The 17,451-nt window shown below is 42.6% G+C and overlaps 1 protein-coding gene across 2 annotated transcripts in view; it reads right to left on the bottom strand.

Moving 5' to 3' along the window:
* The window catches only part of KCNH5 (potassium voltage-gated channel subfamily H member 5), a 149,974-nt gene that overhangs the window by 16,836 nt on the left and 115,687 nt on the right, over positions 1–17,451 (bottom strand). For both annotated transcript variants that reach the window (XM_048947624.1, XM_048947625.1), the window contains one exon: positions 15,964–16,160. In XM_048947624.1, coding sequence (XP_048803581.1) covers positions 15,964–16,160 — 197 coding nt within the window. The remainder of the gene's footprint in view (positions 1–15,963; positions 16,161–17,451) is intronic.

Here is a 17,451-nt window from a genome sequence, read left to right as displayed (position 1 = left end):
CCTGATACACCCTTCAGATCTTGGCTCAGGGTAGCACTGACAGCTGCCTAGCAAGGAAAGATCAGTCCAGTCTCACAGATTGAGTGATAGGCACCAATTTCGCAAAATGACACGATTACACATTTAACTAAGTGTTTGCTATGCTTTGAGGATAAGGAGTCAGATTTCCGAAAGAAACACCACAGGCCTTTACTCCTTTTACACAATCATTTACATATACATCATCCACAAGAACATTTTTTAAGAACAGATAAGCCTCTCCTGGTCAAGTCACCACAAACCCAAGCACCTCCTGTCCATACACTTAGCCTCCGTTTCTTTGCATGCCAGGGAAAAACAATGCATTTTTGGATTTTTGGCTGCAGCAGGCATAGCTGCTACATCAGATGCCTGTTGGGCTGTGTTCCTGCCAGCAAAAGGATGCTCAACAAGGGCACTGTGCACCTTTGGATGCAAGCAGCTTTGCCACAGGGTTATAAACAAGGCTTTGGAATTGAAACTAATCACTTTTTTCCCCAGCTTTGCCTTCACTATTTTCTGATTTCATTGCTGTAACCATAGAGCAGATGTTATGTTGCAGAACAGTGAGATTGATCTGTTTCTCCAAATACAGCAAAATGCACATTCCACATACACATGGTTATTTTATATTGCCTTCTATGGAGATATTCAAGACCCATCTGGACACCTACCTGTGTGACCTATTGTAGGAATCCAGTTTAGCAGTGGGATTGGACTCAATCTCTTGAAGTCCCTTCCAACCCCTGCAATTCTGTGATTCTAACCAAATAACCAGCAAGGCTGTTTGCTTATGTATTTAACGTATGCTTCAACTAGAACCCAGTGCAAGCTGCTGTAGTTCAGAGTCAATTTGTTGCAAAGAGGAGTATGGATCTGTGCTGCTTCTGAAGAGGCTTACCTGTGACTGTGCTCCAAAGAAGCACAGCCCCTTCTATGGGGAGCACAGATGGGAACAAATTTTGGACTCCACACTGACGTAGATAGCTGTTGACACATATTGACAAGTGAAGTATACAACCACATTGCCACCACATCACCAGTAGGAACCTCAGGGCTCAGGAGCTGAAGAGAGCTTCCCATTGCCTCTTAGTCTGGCTGTGTGGCAATGAGCTCACTGGAAGGCAGTGTGTCTTCAACAGGACAGCTTCCAATTAGATCAGGCAGGTCTGATCCTCGCAAACTTGCACTGGTCACTGGATCAATACTGGCAGTGGCCTAATGAAAGGTCAGAACTCAGCACTGTCAATTGATCAGGGCTTTGCTGTGCTGCAGATGAGATATTTAGTACCGATGATTAAAAAAGAAACTCCTCAAAGAAAACAGCCTTCACTTTGTCCAGTGCAGTATCTCCTAAGAGCGATATGCTTCTGAGCATAAAGAGGAAGAGACAGTTCAAAGCTTCCATATGACAGCAGGGTGGCTTGAGCCTGGGGCAGACTGCAGAAACGTTGCTCTCTGGGATGGGGCAAAGTGCCAAAAGACTTTTCAAGCTGCTCTTCAGCCTGATTTAGCTCGGAATAGAAAATCAATCATCAATAATAATACACAGTTCTAATCTGCCGCTCTTCTTTCCCCATATGGGAGAAGGCTGGATGCATGACGCCGCGTCTTTGGCCAGATGTCAAAAATAGGGCATAGAGAGGTCATCTCACTTGCCCAGGGTCACTGAGCTGCTTAGTGGATGCGTGAGAGATGAAACAAAGGTTTACAGCCCAGAGCCCCCACAGTAGGAAAAGCCATGCTGTAAAAGGATTAAGTAAATAAATAAATATAAGGACTGACATTAAAACTAAATAATTAATATAGCAATAGATTTTTTTTCCCTACTGTTCAGTCTGGGACATACAGAACTAGATTTCAAAGCGCTGAATGTTGGAAGGGCTTAACTTTAATAGTTAACTGCTAAAGCTAAATCCAGTCTGGGACAGCCTTACTGCTGTTCAGGTTTGTGTTAGAAGTGGGTGAGGGGACGGCCACTGCTATCTCTGTTCCTTCAGGGAACATTTTCTGGAGGTCTTGCTTCTATTACACTGAAAAAAGCCAAGATCTACATGTTTGGCTTCTGGCCAGCCCTACTTCTGACAGACCCAGCATTCCTGCATGTTCCTAGCACAAAGCTGCACACAATATGGGCCCATAGGATTTGCAGAATTTGTGGTTTGTTTTCTGTTTCTGCCTTTTACCGGTTTCTGTCTGAAGATGAAATGGTCTCAATAAATACCTAAAATGCACTCTTTGATTATAATGTAATTAATCAGTAAAAGAATTACAATTGTTTCTCTCCAATTGTTAAGTGGAAATTCAAATTAATTGAAATTATTGCCCCCTCCTTCTCCCCAAAAATATGACTTGAATGGACTAGAAAGTGCTTGAAATTTGATCTGAAGTCCTCAGACACAAAAAAAAAGGGCTTTGCAACTGATAACTTGTGGATCTTTACAGCCACATCAATTCATTTAACAAAACATATAATCTCTTTCCATCAGCCTTGTTCCTGATACTAAAGACATTCTAACTGGCTTTCAGAAACTTTGATTTTACAGGGAGTGCACTGCCAGCTACTCTACTTGTTCACTACATCATTTTCAACATTTTGTTAATTTACTGAAAAGCCTTTGCAACAGGAGCTTCAATTAAAACAATGCATTCCCAGTGCCATGAGGTGCAGAACACCATCAGTTTTGGTTGGAAATGGTGAGTCAGAAATGAAGAAATAATTTTAAAGGGCAGAACATACAAACAACAGATCCAATTGAGAGGACGATGGACGGTCTGTGTACCTTGAAGAGCAAAGCACTGGACCTTTTTGTAACTTTCCATATTATGAAACCAGGAAGTCAAATGATCTGCTTTATCACGAGGAGACACTCCTCACCTGAACCAAGTCCAACAGTGGAGATTGATTTTGAGGACACAGCCTCCGATTCCATGGTAGTATTCTTGGGTGGAACAGATTTAGGCTGGTGGATGGTTAATCATTTGTTTCCTATTTGCCTCTAGAACTCAGTCAAGAATCAGATCTTTTGAACACTCATACAGCTGAAGATGGCTGAATCTGCCAGTCAACAAAGTCTAGCTTTGGGTAATAAGTGCTGCTGGTGCTTACTGCATTTTACAGATCTTCTGAATGAAACCCAAGCTCACACAACTGCTGGAAATATCCCTTTCCCACAGGACAACCTAGAAATGAAGCCACAGGAATGCCAACAAGGAGAATGAATTGGCCAATTCAGCAACTCACACCTCTGCTTCTCAGTTCAGAGAGACCAGTACGAAACTGGCAGTGTGACCTGGCAACTCTTTTAAAGTGAAATCAAGACTCAGCAAAGATGAGCACCTCTGGCAGACCATTCACTAACTGAAAGACAGGGTCAGCCCCCTGCAGAACAGACACAAAATAGCTCAGTGAAACAATTGGGAAATCACAATTTAACACCAACAAACAAACAAACAAAACCCCAAAAGGTTATATAAACTTTTAACGTCTACCTCATTTAACTACGAAGTGTGCTCTAAAATAACCTTAACAAGTATCCCTGGGATTCTTCAAGTGAAACACCTCCATCAGCAAGAGCTAAAATTTTCCCAGCTGAGAGCAGCATGCTGGCAGTGTGTGACTAAGGAGTGCTGGTTCTTGAAACACACCGTAATTGCCATTAATATGCTCACAGCCAGCACTTCAGTGAGAAGGAATCTCCTGGGGAGAAAAAAAGACCCAAGACATGAGCATGCTAGCACTGAAAAGTATCCAAACAAGATGAAATATTCTATGAGGAAGATATGCAACAACCTTCATCAAAGGGTAAAATCTCCCTTTAGCCAAAAGTGGTTGGTGCAGAGCTGTCACTGAAGGCACCTTAGTTCAAAAGATTGAAGGAAAGTCTTTCAGAGGTAATCTGTAATTACCAGAAGAGCAGAGGCCTTCAAATTATGGCATAATCAAACGATAACTTCTTAGATAAGTCCGTAATTTTGGTAATGTTTCCTGATACCTAAGTGGGAACCAATGGACAGCTCTTCTAGGGCAATTAGTCACCTACAGCCAGATGAGCCTGGGGGAGAGTTACCCACCAACCACAGAGCTCCCTCCAACAGCACAGGAATACTGCAGAGCCCAAACTTTAACACAAAGAGAAGCAGACAGTTCCCTGAAGGCAGTCTGCAGAGAAATGAAGTTGCTGATGAGAGTCTTATCAGAGCTTCTTGCAGGCAAACCCAGCAGGCTGCCTCCATGGCAGACCCCCAGGGAGGACTGAGTGCTCTGACTATTCCCCAAAGGACCATTAGGTGTGCTTTTTCCAACCTCAGAAGATGGGACTGAGGAACTCAGCGAATGGTGACTCCACAGAGCTTTGTGTTTACTTCTGAACAGCCTCAGCAAGAGGAGGAGACAGCACAAAAGAGTTAACTAGTGGGGGCATGGGGATGGGATAAACAGATGGTGTGGTGAAGAGCCATTTCCTTCCCATTTACATGCATTAAATCGATCCCTGGGCTTTCATGACAATAAGCCACAGCTCTGCTAGGGAGGATTTTAGTGATCTGGCTATATCCTACTTGCAGGCATCATTCTATTGTGTCCCAGCATTAAGCCTGTTCTCAAAGTTCCTTCAAATTTCTCCATGTGATTCTTGGTGATCTTCCTTAATACCTACATCACAGTCACCTATTTTCTAGATGCAGATCTCTGCAAAGCTCATCAGCACTGCTTTATGTTCCTATCCATGCATTTAGGCACTAACACAGGATGCTCCTTAGGGGCTGAGCCTGCTGTTTTTGTAGCCTTAGCTTATCTCATTGCTCCAGACCCAAACAAATTAGTTTATAATCCTTAGTATTGTAGACTTTGGCAAATCTGGCTTTAAAAGTGATCAGAAATGATCCCCCCCCTGTAAAATTGGAGTCAGTCCAGTTGATTTGTTCCCTATTCTTGTCTGGGGCAAGTAAAAAAAACTCTGCTTGGACAAATAACAGGTCTTTGCAATCAATAACATTGATGATTCTGTAGTTCCTCATTAGCGATTATGCTGCAGCCTGTTTACACACTGTTTGTATCTCTTCTACCAATCCCTATGCACATACAATTAACAAAAGACCAGCTGCGACATAAACCCTGCTGTAATGTCACGGAGTGACAACACACAGAAGTACAGATCTCTACCTCTGGCTCTCTTACCTTTTTCATCTCAGATGCTGCATTCACTTTGAGTTCTCATTTTGACCTCTGGCACTTAGACCAAAGCACCCTCTGTTTTCCTCTGACTTGATATTTTTCTGGTGTCTGAAAAACGCAGCTAACCCCAAACTTCAAGCTAGACACCGGTTCTTCAGTCACCTTCTCCCAGGAAGACCTTGTCCAGGCATTAGCTGGAGGCTGCCTGTTCTCAGTGCAGTCTGACACCCACCTCACGTGTGGGAGGATGCCCAAAGATGTGTGTATCCATGCCAGATATTTCAGCCATAGGGCAGGGCTGATCCATAGGGCAGGCGTACCTGCCCACAAGCAGGCTAACAGTGTGAAAGAATGGCTGATGGGGAATTTGCAAGGTCAATCACTGTCCCGGCAGAGTCCTTATCTATCTATTAGCAGCTGTCTAACATATTGAACTGATTTTGAGCAATACTGGTCTGAAAAGAAGCACTTTGAAGGGACTCATTTCTGATGGACCACATGGCAAACAGTGCCTTGGTTCCAGCTTTCTGACAAATGCTTGAAGTAATGGCTGATGGTTCATGCTGATTAGTCATGCACCTGTTTGGTATACTAATGCATGGCTGGATTATGGTTATAAATTATTATTCATATACTTGTGTAGAGCATCCTAAAGTTATTGGATAAGTTTTTTTATAAACAGGAAACAGGAACAGTTGGTAATACATGGAAAAGCATGCATGGTTCAGTTCCCCATTTTCCTTTCTCTGCAGCCCTCTTGGGCTGGGGGGATAATACAGCCCGGGAGAAGGATGGAGCATAAAGGAGCTCTGAACTACCAACAGCTGCTCCATTTTAAAATGGATGCGCTTTAAACACAAGGGAGATAAAATTCATTACAATGGCAGGCAGTCAAGGAAGGCAGATTGGTGAAAACCATGCGCTAGACCTAGAAATGAAGTGCTGAGAAGCCGGAATCTGGTAAGGTCAGGGACATGGAGAAGGAATCCAAGATGCATCAAGGGGCATCCTGGGTACAAATGGAAGAGTAGGGATTATCTTAGCAGAAATGCTGTATTTCAGCTGATCAGTAGAACAGGTTGGTCTTGCTACTTGCTTTGATCCTCACTGCCATGTTTCGAATGCGGTGTTTGGGGCTCTCAGAAAAAGCCAAAGCCTATGTCTGTAGGAAAAGAAGTGCTCTCTTTTTAAGCAAACAAACAAACAAACAAACAAAGGCAGAAATCAGCAGTTAGTTCCAACACAGCCATGAACTTGGAGTGCGCAGAGGTAAGCCATCAGCCCTGGGTGCACAATGAGCAATATAAATATTTACATGGGAAGCACTGTACAAAATCTTTCTGGCAGCTGAAATATCTCCTGCAGAAAACTAATAAAAAGTAATCTAACATTCAACTAAATGTCCAAAGGGAGGTCTCAGAGTTCAAAAGATCATTGACTGCTTAATTAATGGAGTTAACAGAATCAGAGACTGAGTATGCTATGCTCTTTTCCTAACAGTATCTTACATCTGAGAACACATTCTGTTTTTGTAATCTTTAGGAAGGGAAACAAATTAAGACCAGGGGCTGTGGAAACTGAGAAGTAAAAATATGAGGATAAGACGTGGATTAGTAATAAGTATTCTTTCTTAAATGCAAGTTTTTTTGCCTTCAAGCATGTTGCTCAGAAGTGCAGTAATGGGATCAGCTTATTTCAGGTGTTTCCCAGAATCCCCATGTCCCCATTCCTACCTCTGGCATGTATGTAAATCAGCTCCTCAAAAATTGCTCTTCCAGAGCTTCTTTTCACAGGACCTAAACCAAGACAGCTTGCTAATCACAGCAACTGGCTGACAATTAAAAAAGGCAAAGTCAAACAACTGTCATTAAGTTGGAAGTGACAGGTTGGGTTTTATTTTTAACTAAAACAAGTGTGATTAATGCTAACTTCTCCACCAAGTTTCTCTTGCCCTCTGTCTACAGTTTAACTCTTAACTGAATGCGTGGTTTCTCTGCAGTGGAAGTAGCCCAAAAATTGCAATCAAAGTAAGGTAAAACTGCGAATTGCAATATTCTGAATGGTTATCACAGGCTGAACCATGTGTTTGAGTATTATTACACTTGTGAAACGTGTGCTGCAAACAACAGGGGGATGGATTTGCACAGAAAGGCCTTATGCAGGGAGTTTTATTTAGCAATTTACAGACAGAGAAAGGAACTATTGAGGAGTCTTTCTGTGCATGCCAAGACAAAAACAAAACTGGAGAATTATACAATATCCCAAGTTGGAAGGGACCCCATAAGGATCATGAAGTCCAACTGCTGTGTCCACAGAGTACCACTCAAAAACTCAGACCAAATGGAGGCAAAAATAAGATCAGTGCTCTTCTCAGAGCAAAAAAGCTTTGATATTTTTACTGATTATTTCTGGACTGGACAAAACTGGTCCCATTTTGGGCTAAGCAAGAAAACTCCCACTTGGGTGAGTGCTAAAGCTCTGCCTGCTTCCTGTGAAGTCAATGGGCATCCATTCATATGACCCCAACAAACGGGTTCTCTTTTCCCCAGCCATGGCTTTGGGTGCATGACAGCTGGGATTCCCAGTCTTGGGAAGGAAGGTTTGTAGGAATGAGAAGGTAGGTACAGAAACTCATTTTTATATTTCAAAGTCACACTTGGCACTTGGCTCAAGGAGGCAATGATGGAAGCCATCAAAGAACTTGGTCCCTAACATTTCTAACATTTCCTCCTTTCCTCTGCAGTCGTGTTGGAGAAGTGGTAGAGCCCTGTGGTAATTAGGCTCAGCATCTCACACAAGAAGTAATCCATTCCTCCAGGTGAGTTGGTTTGGAAAGGTGTGAGATAACACAACAAACCTCTTTCCCCACCTTCTGTGCAAATCCCAGCTGCATGAGGGTGCCTGCAGCAGTGGCAGCTCCTTGGACACACTGAGGACATCATGGAATAGATTTGCTACTCTCAGCAGCAGCAGAAATGCATTTTTAACACAGTAAGCTGTGCCTGAGCTGATGGCATATTAGGCACTAGAGGAGCAATACAAAGCCTTGGGAAACCCAGTTTCAGCAGTATGTCTGCCCAAGAGAGCGTGCTGCAGAGCTAAGCCTGGCAAAGTAACAGCCTTCAAGCAAAGCTCAGGCATGCAACGATGGTGATCTGCTCAGGTCTGCTGTAAGCTGAGCTGCTGTGCCTGCGTACATAACATCAAAGCTCAGGGGGCTGATAAGAAAAAAACTTTCTTAACTGGAAATGGGAAATAACATAGCAGTGTTGCCTCTTAGAAACACACAATCATCAAGTTTGGAAAAGACCTCTCAGATCATCCAGTCCAACCGCACACTTACCACCAATATTTCCCTGCTAAACCATGTCCCTAAGTACAGGACCTAAATGTTCCTGTTGCACCATGCGCACCGCCTTCCTTTCAGTTGGAGGAAATTAGAAGCATTCAATTTAATTAATGAGGGAATGGGAACACAAAACATTTTTTTTTTGTTTGTAGTATTTACAAGATTAAGAATAGCAAACCTTTGATTTACTTTATCATCATTCAAATCCAGTGTAAGCAACACGGCCCTGAATCGATATTAACAGACAGCATGCAGAAAGCTCTCTGAGTGAACTACAGAGACTCTCTTAATTATGGCAGCTTTCTAAACAAGAAAATGGTATTAATTCATGGACATTAGCAAATCACCCCCAGCCTGAATATTCCCTCTAACAAATGCAGTTTACACCTGTTTTCCAGTGGATGCTGCCAATCCCTGACATGTCCTGATCAATGATGTGTCCACACACAAGTAAATCACTCAGTTTGCATTTCCCTGGCTGCATGAAGAAGAGATGGGGTAAATCAGCACTGCCTTGTGTAACAGCTGCTGAGTCTCTGCATGCACAAAGCAGCACATCAGCACATACAATTCTCTTCTGCAGCCATACTGTACCATTCCGAGCTCCTTGAAAGCAAGGCTGAACTGCTACGCATTTCTCAACAAAGACCAGCACTGAAATACTGGTCTGACAAATGAGATCAAAGCCATTTTGATTTAGACAGGGAAAGAAGCTTCGTGTCCATGCAAAAAACAAACAAACAAATAAACAAACTGTACACCTCTGTAATGGCAAAGGATTATCATGACTGTGCTCAATCCCACTTCAAACAGAGTTGGTGGGGCTTTGTCTCACAGAAACACAACTGTGACCTCAGAAGGAGGTATTTAACTTAGAACTTATATTCAGAATAGAACAAGGGTACACTGGTACCTTGTGAGATTAATGTGGCTCTGAAACACATGCAGATGCAGAGATCCCCACTGTTCTCCTCTGTGTCTGCAGTGAGGACTCAGCACTGCAATTGCCCCCACAGCCCCAATTCCCCACGGTCTGCATGGCCTGGCCTGTGCCCAGAAGGAGGGAGATGATGAAGTGGCAAACAGGAGAGGGAGGAGAGCGAGGCACAAGGGAAAGTCAAGTTCACGGCTACCAACAAAAGCGAGAAAGCAAACCCATTGATAGCTTTTATACAGCAGCCTCTCTGCTCAGGGACAGCTGTCCCATGCTGTCTGGCAGAGGCACAGAGGCGAGAAGTTAATGCTGTTGCAGCTTTCTCTCTGAATTATGCTGCTCTTCTACCTAACGAAGTCATGCATGGCCCTCCCAAGGACTCACTGACTTCCCTGCTGTGACTGACTCAGATCCCTGTGCCCTGAACTGGAGCACAAGGAATTATGCTCAGAGGAGCAGAAGATGAGAGCAAAGAGCTGCAATAAGTTCCGGATGGACATCTATCCTCCAGAAAGTGGGCTTCAGCAGGAGGGCAGCATGGGCTGTGCTGCTGGGCCACGCTGGGTCCCATGCACATGCACAAGTCTAGACACCTGCCTGGGTCTCACACACAGGTCTAGACATCTCCAGAAGTGGTGCCAGATCTAAATCAGTGAAACAGCCCTTTAGGAAATACCATAATGGAATAGTGGCATATCTGGAGATAACTGAATACAACGAGGTCAAACAATAAAGAAAGAAAATTGGCTTAAGCGAAAGCTTCTCAGAGCATAATGGAGCCTGCAAGGTCTGCTAAGATGTGAACAAAATGAAACTCTATTGATTTTGGAAGGTATAACTTATTTGCTCTGTAATCGTGCTAAACTGTAGCTGCAGCTAAATTGCAGTGGTAGGACTTCACTTTCTAGGACAACACACATAAAAAGAAGAAAAAAACAGAGATAATTAAAGACCAGAGAGGGACAAGAAAGGGCAGGAGCATCCTGAAACAAGTTGTAACAGTTTTTTTTTCGCATGGAGACAGACAAAGGACTTTTGGTGAAATTAAAGGCAAAGCTAGTCTGTGAGATGTACTGAGAGGAAAAGGTGGGGATGAAAGTCACCCTGTATGCTCAAACTGAGCTGATCTGTATGCTCAAACTGAGCTGACCTTATTGTTGTAAAGAAGGGGAAAAATAAGGAAAAAGGTGTGTTGTTTTTGATACAGCTGAATAGGAAAACAGGTAAGTCAGACTATTGCCTTATACAGCTGACAAAGTTGTAGTCTGCTATGGAGAGCTGCTGCAGTAATGAAGTAAGAAGAGCTATGAACACCCAAGCATACTATCACAGGCAGCACAGCTAGAGGCTGATGTTGCTGTGTTTCAGCTGGGCAAGTGGAGATGGCTGTCACCATGTAGGGCTCTCTGTGCCTCCTCACCTCCCCTAGGGGTTGTGAGCAGCCTGATGCATTAGCATGCAGATGCTTTGAGTCTCAGGAAAGACAAAGACAGGGGAAGGAAATATACACTTTGCCATCAAGACATGAATCAAATTAACTTCCAGTAGGATTGAGCAAGCTGCTGAACTGCAAACACATTCTGAGTCAAAAGTCATGCCAAAAGCCTGCTGGACGTGTAAGCCCCAACAGAAACTGATGTGTTGGATTGCCTTTCCAGAGCCCCTCTGGAGTTCAACTACCTTACTAGACACTGCAACTTCCTAAACAGCGCATCTCCCTGTTTCTCTTTAGCAGTAATGATGGAAAAGTTTGTTTTGCCCAGATAGGTTTGGTCACCATTGCTATCCCACATGGAGGAAGCTCCCAGTGACAGACTGCAAAAAGGGGTGCAAATGGATGATGGACGTACCCATGTGAAGGTGTAGAACAGGGGGTTCCCAGCACAATTTTCCACACAGACAGCTCTAAGCTTTCTGATGCCCATTTCCCAAACCCCAGCCAGTCAAAACCAAGCAGGAGCACCAGCTGGCCAAGTGCAAACAGCTCTGCCATAATTGTAAAAGGCTTTCAAAGCTCAAAACCTGTGAAAATCTGCAGGTTCACCAGAAAGTGTGCATCCTGAGGGGCAAGCAATGCACAGAGCAACACCTTCTGCCTCTGACATTGCCTCTGCATCAGGACACTGGAAAAACCTGACAAGTGACAGAGGAAGGGGATCCTGACTGACCTTTGCTTTCAGGAGACAGAAGCACAAAATTCAAATTAAAACATAGCTTTAAAAGAAAAATAAAAAGTGACAAAGAAATGATGTATGATTCACTCAAGAAACAACACATGATTCATTAAAACCTCAAGCGAAAACAGAAAGCTGATTTTAAAAGAAATCATTCTGACCTAAAATAGCCAGAACATTTGTGTTAAGAGAGTCTGACGGCCTCACCTGCTTCACACTGTGCTGGCTGAATTAGATAACATCAGTTGCTCACAGCGTTGTCCCTGGCTTTAAGGATGTCACATGGAACAGAACAGAGCCTCTCTGGAGGGTATTTCACTGCCTTAAAGGCACTTTCTTTCTTCACATTTCCTTGGCTCACTCCTAGCACAACTTCCAGGAGAAAATGTGCCAGAGACCCTACATGGCCAGACGTCCTCTCCTCAGCTCCTCCAGATTCATTTAACACAACTCTTTTTGCTCACAGCACAAAACAGCAGTATGCACCCATGTACCTTAAAAGCTGAGTAGGGAAATCTTTGCTTTACTGAAGCATGGAAGAATTTCAGCTTTGCTTTCAGGGGGCCCAAAATTTCAGTTTGATTTTTCCTGCACTTCCACAGACCACAGTGATCTAGTAGTTAGCTGGAGATGGTGCTTTAGTTGGTGTAAATGGAAACAATATGGAGAAAAAGAAAAAGCTTTAAATATATCTCAGCTGAAAACTTGTTTTCTGTGGAAACACAATTGGTCGCTTAGTGCAGGCCTTCCTTCCCAAATTTTGACTATCAATAAAATGTGTTTATCTGTATGGGTATGGGTCTCTTAGAAGTCTGTCTTGGCTCCTTTCCCTTGGCCAAACTTCATGGCTCAAGCTTGCAGAGCCCTCACTCCAGCTGCATGAAATCTTGAAAGGCACTTAATGAATTAGACATTATTAATATTCTCTTCCAACATCAGAAGGCAATACTTAACTCTTTGAAGACTCACCCCAAATGCTGCTTTCTAACTTCCAGTCCTCAGAGGCAGCTATGTAATCTCATTGCGATTTTATAGAGTATCTTTCCAGATTAATTATTTCCCCTATTTGGAAAAAAAGAAGTTCAAAGTCCTGCCTCTGCCTTGCAGTGTACATTAGCAATGTTAGATGTCCCATAAAAATTTCAGAGCACGAAACAAGATATGCTGCAATGCTCTGCAATTACAGATTAAAAGTCACTTCGTCACCATGAGCAGGAGAGAGGACTGCAGGTTGGAAAGCAAGCAGGCATGCTCATTTTATGAGCTCATAAATGCAGTGTGATGGCTGAGCTACCTAATGCACAGAAAAAGAAAACAAAAACCCAGAGTTGATAACAGCACACTGAGCAGATGCCTTAAGTAGGTCATTCAACATGCCAAGCCTCTAAATGCTATTTGGGAGTGAGAAAACATTATTTCCTCACTTCAGTGTGACTTTCTCTTCCCCGTCATGTGGAACTAACCTTTTGTGCTCAGCACTATTATTAATTTATTAGCCTTTTGAACGTTTAAATTGTTTCACAGTCTACAGACTACATCTGAGTGCTTGTTGAGGGACAATACAGCACAAATGCATGTGTGTAGGCACACACACACATTCATACGTATTTGGAAAAGCAGACCTGATGAAAGAGCAGTTCTCTCTATCTATATATTTTTGACAGTGAGAACAAACAGCCATTTTGTTGAGCACAGAACTGCAATGAGTGTATTTTTGTTATGATTAAATGTCAAACGTTACAAGTGATGACTACGTAGAAAATGTGTTAAGTATATTTCTATTGAAATCAATTAAAGGATGCAATGATTTTCTTTCAATTTAGATTACATGACTCCAGCACAAATTGCTGCAGTACAGTGCAGCCCTGGCTGCCTGCTTTCACTTACTGAACAACTGCTTTTTGTCTGCCTGATAAAACTGTTCTGGATGGCGTGGCTTCTCTCAAAGGCTGAACTCACAGTCAGACACTTCATGTCCAATAGGGAATTGGGTACACTTTCAGCAGATACGTTGTTTGAAACAATCCCCTGAATAATTTTACATAACAGGGCCTGGACTGTATCCCCGCTGCTGAAAGCAGTATGATCTGTTTCGTACCTAGGAACAATACTCATAATTTTTGCAAAAGCAAGCTTTGGCTCAGCACATCTTAAATACCAGGAGAAAGACTTTTCCTGAAATAGCTCTTGAGTAGGAGACATTATAGGTGGAGTTCATCTGATGTACCCTTGGTATTTAAAAGTTAGCAACTGAGGACTGTCTCAAAAATCAACAGAAAGGGGATGATTTTCTCATCCCAGATAAGGCACTGAAGAGGGACATGCAACTGCACTCTAAAAGAAGCACTCCTCCTCATGAGCTATAAAAGTGACTGGTGAGTAGCTCAGATGTCACTGGCCAACTTTTCAGTGAAATTAATTCATGTACTACACTGATTTGATCTTCCTTTGACTCCAGTGCCAACTCATGCACCCAACTGACGTTGCCTTTCCTTCTGCAAAATCCAACCTTTCTTTACAAGTGCTCTTCAGACACTTCCTGCTTTGAGTCACTGGCTCCATGGCACACTGCACGTACCTAATGCTCCCTGAGTGCTTTTCCTCCAGTGTGACTCCCTGTGCCAGGGCCCTGCAAGGATCCAAACTGCCCAAAAAAGGAATGTGATAGAAGAAAATAAATAGAAAAACAGCCAAGTGATTATTTCCCTTATGTATTCTAGGACTGCAGAATTGAACTCCAGCATGTTGGCCTGACAAGAAAAGATCTGTCTGTGTTTTCCCTGTGCACAACCTTATCATGGCTGATGGGGAGTCCCAGGAAGCTAGCTGAAGTGACAGGTTTCCCATTTTGAGAAGGAAAGAATAAATTCTGACACAGTGTACTTGGTATTCTCTTGTCCCATGAAATCACCATCAGGAAAGTCTGAAAGAAATTGTCATCTGGAAGTGGAGCTGGTGGCACATGTCAAATAGGAAAGGGGGGATGCTGAAGTCATGACCTGGAGAACATTTTATCAATAAAAAAAGCAAAAAACTAGAAGCCCCAAAGCAGCTCTCAAGCCAAAAGCTCTTCTTCAGGACCAAAGTGGAGTTAACAAGCTTCAAGTCAGAGGTAAGCTGAGAAACTGGAACCAAACTTAATTATAATTTAGTTCTTCCAGACTCGTGCAGAGATGGAGGGGAGCTATAATCCCCCATTGCATCTACTTTTTGCCATGGGTATTTTGTGCCATAGCTGGTATATTAATGAGCACAGGAACACAGTAAAAATTAAATCTTCTTTGAAATCAGTATTTGTAAAATACTCTAGTGGCCAGGGAGAAACTATATCCAGGAAACTGAAATTCTAGTTCTGTTTAATTCCTGTTCCTGCAGAGGCTGATATTACCTTGTAAAATATGGAGATAGCCTTGATACCTTATCAGGTGAGATGTCCAAGCTGCAGAAAAATGTGTTTCAGCAGCTAGAGGTTCTCAGTTAATGCTCAATAATCTATGAATCATTGTTAGGAGATTCCTCTATGCAAATAAAATTTATATAACCCTCATCAATCTTAAAAAAAAACAAACACAAAACAACAAAAAACCAAACCAAAACAAAAAAAAACATCATAAAGATTAAAATTTGCAGCTGCAATATGAATTAAAGAATCCCTTAACCTGTTCTCAAGATATGTCCTTATGGCTAATTAATTTTTAGATGGAGTGCTCTTTGAAAGAACTAATGGATAGTGAGCATTGCTGATTGATTAAAAAATGAGCAGGAGGATTTAAAAAGTGAGATGTGAATGTAAAATTGCTACCAAGCTTTATTAACCTTGCCATATTAAAATTCTCAACTGTGCAAGGGAGTGAAGCAAGTATTAAAATAATACTTTTGCTGAGTACATTTTATTTATTTAACATCAATAAATCTCTCCTAGTTGGTGCCATGCAAATCCATCAGACTGTTCTCTTCTGATCTAGCAGGTGAGAGACTGAGCCTCACCTCTGAGGAATCTAAAATACGGACTCTCTCACACTATTACATATAACTTTATACATTATGCAACAGAAAGAAAAAAAACAACAGCAAAGCAAAGAAAAAGAAAGTGTAGTTCATATGTCACACTGCCAGGATTGCTTCTCGGAGCTGCAAATCTATGGCTCACTTTTACTGAGCCATCATTAACAAAGAGCTACAACATTTATTGAAAGGCCAGTTAATCTGCAATGACCTGAAAACATCAAGAGTAAACTGGGGGTTATTCAACACCGTAAACAGTGTGCAATCTCCTGCTGAAAGAAAGGGAAAACAAGATCAGCTGCCTTACCCGTTTCCTCAAATTACAGGTGAGTGTGAGGTTCCTTGAGAAGGAGTTTGCAAAAGCAGTATAAAAGTCCAACACTTTAAGCAAGGCTTCTCGCTTAATAATATGTAAATCGCAGTATGTCAGAGCGCGTACGTTGGCACATGCGTGGGCCAGACTGGTTTCCTTCCAGAAGATATCACCAAACACATCACCTTTACCTGAAAAACAGGACAAAATTTGTTAAAAGTCAACGCTTATGTGGTGCTCCCCAGCATGCAATCGATTTCTTTCCAAACTTTCTTATGCTTTTGAATAAGCTAACATCAGCTCCCAGCTGTGAAAACTAATAAGGGTAGAAGATTTAAAAATATCTGAGGTATTTGAGCATCTTTAGCAACAGCCCCAGGTTTTTAAGATATTTATAGATAGCTCTGCAAAGTGTCACAGAGCATAAAAGCCAGACTGTGTGGCTGAAGATGCAGGTAATGGATTTCCCAAAAGCCCCTGAACATAATAAGTAGTTATCTAATGGTGAAGTGACTGAATATTTCTGAGGATCACTCCTAAGTGACAGAGGAACCCTGCTTTCACTGATAGCCTATGTCATTAAGGATTCTTTATCACCATGGCTCTACAATGCTGTTTGAGAGCCAGCTTCTTAAACGCTCATTAAACATTTTTACTTCAGTGAGAAAGGTAACATTCCTTCTAAAAACCCACTAAAACCATCCCTGAGACTTCTAACCTCTAAATACCCGGCTCCAAATCTTAAGCAGATCCAACAGCTGGCTTCCAAATCCAAATATTTAAATTTAAATATTTGCTGACTAAGAAAGGGTCTGACCCCTTAGACACGTGCATATTTAAATAACCACAGCCAGATGTGAACCACCGCACACATCAGTACAGATTAGGGGCTGACCTGCTGGAAGGGAGCCCCGCAGAGAAGGAGCTGGGTGTTCTGGCTGGCCAGGAGCCAGCAGTGTGCCCTCATGCCAGGAAGGCCAAGGGTGTTTCTGGGGTGAAAGAAAAGGAGGTGGTCCTCCCCCTATTTGCTCTGCCCTGGTGGGGCCACACTGGGTGCACCGTGTCCAGTTCTGGACTCCCCAGTTCAAGAAAGACAGGGAACTGCTGGCAAGAGTGCCATGGAGGACTGCAAAGAGAAGTGTGGTTGGTGGCTGGCAGCTCAGATTCTGAAGCAGAAACTGTGGTACTAAGGGCACTTATGAAGGAAGGTTGCTTTGGTTGCCAGTGGTATCCCAGCTCTTTATTTTTGTAGTTATTAAGAGGAAACTAGAAATCAGTCAGTGGTAGTATCTCTATTGATTTCAGGTACCTCAAACAGCCCCTTGGTGAAGGTTTGTGATTTTTATAGTTTGAGGAAAGAAAAGGTAATACATTTTAATGCTTCTTACCCTAAGGACTTGCAACATTTCACTCAGCTCTATTTCAGGAACACAGAACAATAATTTATCCAACCTTACTGCTCTTTGGGGTCAGAGACTATTC

The sequence above is a fragment of the Lagopus muta genome, chromosome 6, assembly GCF_023343835.1.
Source record: "Lagopus muta isolate bLagMut1 chromosome 6, bLagMut1 primary, whole genome shotgun sequence".
NCBI classification, from domain to species: domain Eukaryota; kingdom Metazoa; phylum Chordata; class Aves; order Galliformes; family Phasianidae; genus Lagopus; species Lagopus muta.
The sequence above is the reverse complement of the archived record's forward strand: the minus strand, read 5'-3'. Positions and strand labels throughout refer to the sequence as shown.